Source organism: Haplochromis burtoni, unplaced genomic scaffold, assembly GCF_018398535.1.
Source record: "Haplochromis burtoni strain Fernald_Lab_line unplaced genomic scaffold, NCSU_Asbu1 Contig_362, whole genome shotgun sequence".
In the NCBI taxonomy this organism is placed as follows: Eukaryota; Metazoa; Chordata; class Actinopteri; order Cichliformes; family Cichlidae; genus Haplochromis; species Haplochromis burtoni.
This window is the reverse complement of record NW_024582723.1, coordinates 511,713-521,936: the sequence shown is the minus strand read 5'-3', so window position 1 is coordinate 521,936 and position 10,224 is coordinate 511,713. Positions and strand designations below refer to the sequence as shown.

At 40.1% G+C, this 10,224-nt stretch overlaps 1 protein-coding gene across 1 annotated transcript in view; it reads right to left on the bottom strand.

Annotated features, from left to right (window-relative positions):
* Window positions 1-432: 432 nt before the first annotated feature.
* rab18b (RAB18B, member RAS oncogene family) overlaps window positions 433-10,224 on the bottom strand; it is a 13,424-nt gene continuing 3,632 nt past the window's right edge. The window contains exons 2-7 of the mRNA XM_005943219.3: window positions 5,461-5,516; window positions 5,297-5,358; window positions 4,259-4,331; window positions 4,005-4,123; window positions 2,783-2,849; window positions 433-2,166 (exon numbers count right to left, since the gene is read on the bottom strand). Of these exons, the coding sequence (XP_005943281.1) occupies window positions 1,994-2,166; window positions 2,783-2,849; window positions 4,005-4,123; window positions 4,259-4,331; window positions 5,297-5,358; window positions 5,461-5,516 (550 nt within the window). The 3' untranslated portion in view covers window positions 433-1,993. The remainder of the gene's footprint in view (window positions 2,167-2,782; window positions 2,850-4,004; window positions 4,124-4,258; window positions 4,332-5,296; window positions 5,359-5,460; window positions 5,517-10,224) is intronic.

Sequence of the window (10,224 nt, the reverse complement as noted above, 5' to 3'; positions counted from 1 at the left end):
ACTCTATAGCTAACAAATCCCCATAACCATTTACAGAGAGATAGTAATGTTGTAGTAGCAATGTACACAGAGACCCCACCCAAGCAGCTCGAATGTAAGGTTTTTGTTAAGTTTCAAATGGAATTGCCACTGTGGTGTCATGGAATAATAACGTAAGCTGCTCTCAATAGATGTGCTCTCTGTTTTAAAAATCAACCTTTTCATTTTCCTGGAACAGCAAAGATCACAATGAAACATTCACAAATGTTTTTAATTTATTTTATATTGAATGACATTTCAGGAATTCTATTTCCTCCACACACGATCAGCTGCAGAAAATAAATAATGGAAATACCAAGTACCCTTCAGGCTTCAGAAGAATGTCTCGTCCTGTTGCATCTGGGGACATCCTGACATCAAGCTTGTAATCACATACTGGAACTTTTTTTTTTAAAACAACATGATTAACTGGATTTTTCCACACGTCCCAGTTTTGGTCTGTTTTTTTTTTTGTTTTGTTTTTTTGTTGCAAGGAATGTTTTCAGTCTTACATGTGCAGGAGGCTAGTCATCAACAAAGTATTATGGAAAGAGCGCCTCACTTGAAGTTTCCACTGTAAACCTGCTTTTGATTAGGTGGGCTTCTACACAACACGGAAACTAAAAGGCAGATCCCACAGGGCCATTAAACAACAGACACGAGTGACGGCATCTTGAGGTTTGTCATTTATTTCAGTTTGAAACAATTCAAACGTTAATTGACCATAACTCTAGCAAATGCATCTCGATATTAAGGCAGATATCGATTTAACATATTACTTTATATGATTGAAACAGATGCACAGCAAAAGCAATGGGGGAGCGGGGGGAGAGAGAAAGGGTGTAGCAGGGCGAAGAGTTCAACATAATTTTTTATCGAGAAAACAGAAACAAACAGCAAAAACACATCAAGTTCATAATATACTGAAGATGGGAAAGAACACAGCTATGTTAAGTATGAAATACCTTCAATAAACTTGGACAACACTAAATGAATCCTTCAAAATAAATGCGAAAACAAGATTACAAGGTCAAAGTTTAGTATTAAAAAACAATCTATGAGCTCAAGTGCATAAAAAGGTACATTTTATTGCAAGAGCTCGTGGTACTGTAAACTTTACACTTGTAGCTCTAGAAGTTACCGTCCAGATCACGCATGCAAAGACAGAGATGGGTTCGGTTACAGGAAATCCTGCAAGACAAAGTTGATCACTTTTCTTGCACATTTTCACGCCAAAAGGAATAAACACAGGAAATCAATTCGTTTGAAGGCATCTAAATAGTCTGAAGCAGAGAATCGACATAATAGACAAACAGACAACACACGAGTGAACAGAAAAGACAAACTGATGTCAGTAACTGGGTGGCGGTTGGGGTGTCATTGGAAAAGGTTAGATTTTTGAGAATTCACAGTGTTCTCATGTGCACTGAAATGAAAACCTGCATTAGCCTGGATGTTTCCCACCCTAATCCTCAATCCAATGCTATAGTATGCGTTTAATAAAGCTTCCTAATATATGTATGGCAGAAGATTTTGTACTTTGCAGCTACATAGAAGGTGAGATTTGTTTAGAGATGAAGGAGACTTCAATTAATTTATTAGATTAAAATCTGACAGGCTGTCTATTCTAACCACAAAATCGGTCCACGCTGAAAGAACTGTGTAACCTGAAGTCTTAATGTACAGCTGAGCCACCAAGATAAATTCAAACCATACATACTCGGATGACAGACTCATACTCCACGTGGTTAATTTAAAACACCCACCTCAAACACGAGGCTCTTTTTCTGCGTGATTCTTTTAAACAGGAAGTAGTGATATATAAGTGATGGAAAAGGAAGTGTGCAAACAGCAGTGTCTGTTCGACCGACTGACGTACTCCCGACAAATAAAAAGGTGCTCATCCACTTCCACCTCTCGCTCACTCTCCGTTTCCCGTCACTAGTCAGTCCTCTCACGTCTGTGCTTTTTCATTTCAGGGTATGGAACAGTATCCTCCGCACGCCCCAGGCCTGGCATGCTCCTGGTCTCCCAGCCGAACTTTCTGACCCTGGTTTTCGCTCTCCCAGAGCCCCGGAGTCTGGAGGATCTTTTCTACCAACTCCTCAAAGGCACATTGGACGCCATCTTTGGTCTTTGCACTGGCCTCTGTGTAAGGGAAGAATTTAAGAGATCAGTAAATAAGTAAATGTGAGCATTTTCCAGCATGCTACCAAAACTAAACATATCAGTCAGCTGACAAACATGACTAATAAAGTATAAAATGACTTCATAAAAGCAGAAGTCATCCATCAGGATGAAGACATCCTTGCTGCAGATGAAAGCTTCAGATTCTTCTTGCCCTGCCCTTTTCAAAACCCCTTAATTTGGCCGTTTTAAAATGGAAACTCTGCACAAACCTTAACCTAATTTACCAGAGAGGGCCAGATTGGAGAGGAGAATCAGGAACACGTGCGGACATGGATTTGATAAATGAAAGCTGGCTAGATTTTAATCATAATGCAGCTCCTCTGAGTGGCCGTGTCTCTCAACAGCAGAGACTCAGAAATGAGCGAGCAGTATAAACAGCACAGCTCATCTCATCTGAACTACACGCATGACTAACTCAATGATGTCTTGGCTTGTTCCAGCTGTGCACTAACAGTCCTGACTTTTAAGCAGCACCACAGTAAATTCTAATAGCTTTAAGTTACATTTTATGCCTCTCTTACTTTAAACGAGCATGACCGGCCACGCCTGACGTTACTCGAACACAGAAACTCACCGATAAAAAGCATAGAGTGTTTCCGAGCAAACTTCAGCCCCTCGTTTCTGTCCACTTCGCGGTCGTCCTGAATATTTACAAAAAAAATAAAATAAACATTTGTCATTTGCCCGAATGGTGAGGGAGAATTGTGTACGCATCATAAAAGTACAACACAAGACAAGCAACACTCATTAAAATGCACTATTCTAAGGAGCTCGGAAAGAAAAGCGTCTGGACTTCTTTAAGTTTCCTTGAAGACGTTTCACCTCTCATCCGAGAAGCTTCTTCAGTTCTAAGGGGTAATTGGTGAAGAGTCCCAGATTTTAAGCCCTATGGGAGTGTCTCCAAGAGGTATAATGCCCTCCGCTATATTGGGTGAAGTGGTCACATGACTGCATCATATGACTAACATGAATCATCGTTTTCAAAAGTCTGCGTTTTTCGCTGTCCACACTGATCCGCGAAAGCTCTGTTTTGAAATGTATGCGTTTTTGAGAGCGTTTTCAAAACGCTGCGTTTTCAAACGACAATGCATTAGTGTGGACGTAGCCTTACTGAGGTCAGAAGGCCAGGATGTGAGGGGGCGTTAAGGTGTCTGGGAAGGGAGCTCCAAACTGGATTATAGATGGCAGACAGTTGGTGCCGTAAGCCACCACCCTTTGTTCAAAGATGGTCGCTCACAGTGGACATAGATGGCTTCTTTCACACTTTCAAACAATATGTCTTCTCTGTCCAATATGTGAACATTGGCATCCTCGAAAGAGTGACATTTGTCCTTTAGATGGAGATGGACAGCTGAGTCTTGTCCCATCGAGGTGGCTCTTCTATGTTGTGCCATGCGTTCATGAAGTGGCTGTTTGGTTTCTCCAATGTAAAGGTTTGAGCATTCCTCGCTGTTCTGTGCAGCATATATTACGTTGTTAAGTATGTGTTTGGGAGTTTTGTGTTTGGGCTGAACCAGTTTTTGTCTGAGTGTGTGGCTGGGTCTGAAGTACACTGGGATGTCGTGGGAAATCTCCACCATCTGCTCTTAGAACTGAAAAAGGTTTTCAGACGAGAGGTGAAACGTCTTCGAGGAAACTTTAAAAAGTCCAGACGCTTTTCTTTCCCAGCTCCTTAGACTATGATGACCTGGATGACTGAGAACCTTCACAGACAAAATGCACTATTAAACAATATAGGATGAACTGGATTCATAAAACCAGAGCGCAAGCTAAAAGGATTTGTAAAAGTGACTCACTTTATCAATTTTGTTCCCAACCAGCATTTTCACTATGTCGTTGCGTGTTGTGTAGGTCTCCAGTTCGTTCAGCCAGTTTTCGAGCTTCGTAAACGTGTCACGCTTTGTGACATCATACACTGAAAAAAGGAAGACGTGACGAGTAAGAAGGAGCTGAAGAAAATCATTACATTACTATAACAGCACTGACAGAAATGCAACTGCCAGTATCGGTCTGTTTTGATCTTGATTTATGTTGCAGTACAGGTAATTACCAAGTATGACTCCCTGTGCGCCGCGGTAATAGCTGGGTGTCAGAGTGCGAAACCGTTCCTGTCCAGCTGTGTCCTACGAAAATAAAAGCGGCAAAAGATTTCTGATACCAAACTTTTAAGGCCAGCGGCACAGCAGCCAATTCCCAGCATCCGACCTCACAGACCATGTGTTTCTGATAAGTTCCACTCGGACAGTCACAATGTGAGCTTGCTGTTGCCTCAGGAACAATTAATCTTTTTTTTTTTTCTATCAAGTTTGACTGGAAAACAACACTATTAATATAAAGTGATGGACCACAATAAAACTGTCTAATACTCTTTAAATCCCTGATCTGCTGCCATTCCACCTTTGACCCTGTGTGTGTCTTCTAGTTGTGAAGGTTGACAACAGAGCCTTTAGGTCCCAGTGATTGCAGGACAGGGTCCATATAGATTCTGGCAGATACTCAATCTGATTGGGATGTGAATAGTTTGGAGACCAAGTCGCAGAGCTGGTTCTGATCTTTTTTTGTGTGTCTTTTTTCCCTTTTGTGGCATGGCCTGATGTGTTGCTGCCATTGGGAGAAAGAGTTGGAGTCATACAGGGAATGGGACAATGGTACCCTAGGTGTTTTGTGTTACAGTAACGTCTATGTGAATGCCCGGGACAACGCTTTCCAAGAACACTGCATTATTTTTAACAACAGATGCAATATAAACCTTACTTTTCCCCTCATCACATAAAAACAGAGGCCATTAGGTTTTTCCACTTTTTATAAACCTCCCACACATGTTCTTATTGAGACCAGATAAAATAATAATATCAATAATAATAACTTTTTAGAAAGAAATTTCAAGCAAGCACTTCTCTGTATGGGGCTTAGGTTATGGATTCATTGTGCATAGCATGGTTTTACTGGATACTGGGAATACCACCTACGTCCTTCAATTTTGGCTGTACCATGTCACCATCTTGTGGAGAAACGTTTTACTTCATCGTGTTTTTTTTCCCCCCCAAACATGAAATGTAGACAACAGGAATAAAAACTTCTGTCTTACCCATATGGCGAGCTTAGCTTTATTTCCATCGATTGCAAGTGTTTTTACTTTGAAGTCCACACCTGATCATTTATAAGAGACAAAAAAGAAAAAATCTTTAAGTTATAAGTTTAAAATCAATAGTAGTTTTCATATATGTGTGTGCGTGTGTGAGTGTGTAAAACCTATTGTGGCAGACTGCTCTGGATCGAAAGTATCCTCTGTGAACCTCAGGAGCAGACTGTAATAAAGATAAAATGGAAATGAGCAGTTCATCCAGTACAACAGGCTATTGTGAGCTAGCCGTAGCTTTGAACAGGTTTCCCTCGAGCAGGGCCACAGGATCGCAATAACTTTATGGTCTTGAAAATGCTAACAGCGCTTGACACCTTTCAGCAAAAAAAAATTATTGGAAAGCTTTAAAACTGCAGGAGTTAAGGCCTTTAGACACAGGGCAAGGTGCAAAAAACAAAAAATTTAAACCTGCAACACAAAATTCCAAATTAAGTACCGGTACATGTTTTGAAGTAAGACGTACTCGTTGCCAAATGCAGCGGTCTGATTGATAAGATTTTTTTTATTTGCAGCAAAAAAAAAAAATTATCCTATCAAATCAAATGGACAGTGTGAGCATCTGCATTAAGAATATGTGTAGCTCACGAAACATTCAAACAAATTTTCTACATCCGTGTGTAAGGGAAGTCCCTTAAGATTAGCGTTACTACAGGGTTGTTAGCAGCAAATACTTGAAGCAAACGGTTAGAAAAAGACCAAAAACACTTAAGTGGTTTCAATGTTAACTGGTGAGATTTGATTATATTTTTCAGTCTCTGTGTTCAAGAATTTGCATTCAGAGTCGCCATTTTCAACAGGTCAACTTATCTGATCAAAGTGATACGAGGTGATTTACAAAGAGGGAGCAGGGAATCAGTCAGGATGGAAATAGCTCAAACATTTTTAAGGAAGTATGTAAGCTTTTTCAAAGACTAATTTGTTTCAATTAAGTTGTAAATAAGTGCTGTAAATTTCAGGCAGTAATCTGAGATCAAAGTACGATCTGTGCCAACATGAAACCTATATAATATAATATAATATAATATAATATAATATAATATAATATAATATAATATAATATAATATAAAGCAGGGGGCGGCAACCTTTCTGATGATGAGTGCCATCTAAAATTTCCTCAGAAGTCAATGTGCCATATGATTGCATTAGCAATAAATTTAATAACACTCTATATTAACAATTACACACTATATAGAACCACTTTATAGAATTATATTTGTTTGCAGATGTTGGCAGCTATCAGCGAATAGTTATCAGCTATTTTGAAACAAAAAAAAAACACTTTTTTATCCATAACAAGACACAGGTCTCCGAGTGTCCAATATTCAGACGGCTACCTGAGGACACTCTTAATGTGAGAGAAAATCTGCTCACACAGATATGCAGAGCCAAATACTGTCAATAAGGCCTCTGCAATGTTCTGAAGACAGTTAAACTTGTCAGGATGATGTCCAGCAGGTGATAATGCAAGCTGCATGAACACACACAGCTGTGGATTCCAGCTGCTTCGATGTTGCATTAACTGGCATTAACTCAGCCAGTTAATGCGAGACAAACCCAGCTGCTCATTAAAGCTTTCTGGTTTGATCAGAAAAGAACACATTGGTCCATACACCTGAAAGTCCCAAAAAAGCATTGTGAATTCTGTCTCGAGTCTACGGATGTATCCGTGTAATTCCGCGGTGCTGATGCTGCGCTGAGCGGAAAACTCCTGAAGCTTTTGAAGTGTCGGAATGTGGAAAGCTAACAACGTCCCTCTCACCGGTAGGCTAAGTTATTTTTAGGCAATTACAAGTTGAATCTGGTAGTTGGGGTTGTTAGCTAAGATACCGTCATTAAGAAGCGGCACAACTAATGTGTCTATGCGAGCTAATTTGCAATGTGCACTGCTGGCGCAGCCATTTATTTTTTATTGCACCTTCTCAGATTAATTCTCTGCGTGTCGTGCCCAGGGCTGGACAAAAAAATCGGCTCGGGCATTTTGACTAGAGACCGGCCCACCAGGTATTACAGTGTTGTGACAGTGATGTACAATCTTGTTGGTATATGTATGATTTCTATACATTTTACATCAGATAAAAACTTTGGTTTAAGATTCAGATAATTATTTATTAAAAGCGAGACATTTTAAATGCGAATAAGAAAGAAAAGTATTTCTCTTTGTGCCCCCCTTCCCTGCTAATGCCCTACCTGGCCCCCTGGCAAAACTTTGCTAGACCCGCCCCTGCACAGTTACCAGCTGTCAGCTACGTAAAAAAGGATCCTGGGGTTATTTGTCTCTCAGAAACAGCTCATAAATTCCCTTCAACTCATTCATGTCACCTAAAAGGTAAACCTGTTTCTCCATCACCTGTTCAGCTCTGATGATTCAGTAAGGACATCTCCTGGTTTCATCTTCATGTTTCCCTCTCACCAGATAACCAAACCGATATCATGACCGGCAGCTTTTACAGCTGTGGCTCCAGCAAACATCAGCTGATACTAGAAATTAATATTAAATAAATTCTAACAACAGCTGATCAAGCTTAAACGTGCTGCTGTTGTTTAGCGCGACATCTGCCGGTTTCCTCTTTCTGGCGTAAAGAAACAAGAGAGAAAAGCCGATCAGCTGATCATTGATCAGTTGCATGATTGAAGTAGCAACAGGAGAGGGAGGGAGAGAATGAGAGAAGAAGAGGCAGCTGTGCAGCAAAGACACAGAGTAACTCCAGCTTTGTGTCTTTTTCATTCTAGCTAAAGTCCAGGACAAACTGTGTTCCTTTTCAGCTCAATATGAAACACATAATATTTTCTCTGAATACGGGATGGTTGGCAACTCTACTAACCTTATGAAACTTCACTATCAGTAACATCATAGCATCCACCCAGCTGTATAGAAACTCTGTCATGCTAGCTAGTGCGCAGTACGAGTTACTGTAACTGACTGTAAAAAGTCAGCACAACGAAAATAAACTCCACCTGTACTTGGTTCATATCTGACCCAGATAGACTGCAGGTCATAACTTCTTACCTGAAGTTCAGTTCACCTGACACCTGACCGGTGGCCGCCTCGGGTCTCTCCTCCTCCTGCCTCCCCTTTCCTTCATCCACCTGCTGGCCTTCACCACTTGCTAATGTTATTGAATCTGTGGAAGCTCCGCCATAGCCACCAAACAACTGAGTTATTTTTACGCACCGGCCAGCATCTGGCCAGTCCACCACCTTTCATTGCTTATACCGTTACAAATAAAGAAATAAATAAAAATCATCGGCCCATAAAAACAAAAAATTACCATCGGCCCACCGAGCAAATGCCCGGTATGCCCGATGGCCATTCCAGCTATGGTCGTGCCATCAGTTAACCCTTCACGTGCCTAGGGTTGCCGACCCCTGATCTAAAGGTAACATTACAAAAACAAAAATAAAAACATGGATTTTAACAGTAACTTAACTGACTTAAAATTGTTAGAAAATGATTTAAAGGACAAGTGGGCACATGCCAAAAGATTGTAAAGGCACCAGAATTTTAACTTCTTTTCCCCCAAACATGAGTACTTTGTACTTCATGATCTAATTGACAGACAAGCCTCTCACTCTGCCAGGGGTGCAGTGGTAGGTTAAGGCCACCTGCAGTTTCTCGTTGTGTTTTGAAGAGAAGCTTCTGTGCAACTGTAATGGTATTTTAGTGCACACTGGCCTACGCATGTTTACCTGACAGACATAACACCTTTTGTGTCCAGAGTATCATCAGCCCTGCGTCATTCACAGCCTGTTCAAACAACCGTTTACTAATAGAACTTGTGCACTTTCCTCATCTCTCCTGTTAGTCTGCAGCTCTGTCTCGTTCACACTGTCAGCTGATTAACACCTGCTGCTCATTGAGCCCATGTTAACTAGCAATCATTGCATTTTAGCACTGGCAGCTTCATACTTAATAGGAGGTAACAGTCTGGCATTACTTTGTGCATAATAAGGTTAAGGCACTTTATTTTTACTTTTGCATTATTTATTTCCAGGAGACGATAAAAAAGGGCTGTATATTTAAGGAAGTAACCCGAGAATAGCACCTTTAGAGGAGTATAAAATATGATAATCTGGCACATAGTGTGCCTGCTAGCTGTGACTTCTTATCATATCATACTGTGATAATGACCATGTAAATCTTTTACATGATATAAGAACATCAACACCATTTCTCTGCCATGTGTTTACGTCTCCTAGTGCACGCCAAGATATGTATGAGAGCAAGGGCTGCATGTCAGCCTCTGAACCTTAAAAAAATAAATAAAAAAAAACAGCAAATATGCAAGAAAACGACTTTCCTTAAGGTGGAAACAATAAACTTGTTATAAATAAACTTGTACCACAGTACAATCAGGGCCATATTCTACAAATATGGTGTCATCCTGTTATCTAGACATCTAAACATAGGTGATAGGGATAAATGGTCACACAAAGGTGACTATCAACTCACTAAGTTCACATGAAAGGCATGGTACTGACCTATCGCAAAGGGGCGTTTCACGGATCATACGACTCTTCTTCCACAGAAAATTATCTCAAAGTGTCAGCTACTCCAGTAATGTTATAAAATGGTGATAAAAAACCTCTAAAGATCATAAAAATATACTAGTAAAATGCAGCACTGTTGCAAAAAGGAGAAGATGAATGTCCCATAAAATTATTTAGTGTTATCATCATCATTTCTTTATATAGCACTTTAAAAACACACCTGGTAGACCAAAGTGCTGTACAATACAAATATAGATATAGTAATAAAATAAAAGAAACCAGACATAGCAACAAAATTAATAAAAATGTCAGTTACGCACAGAGTTAAAAGCCAGGGAATAAAAATAGGTTTTTAATAAGGACTTAAAAACTGGCACTGATGTAG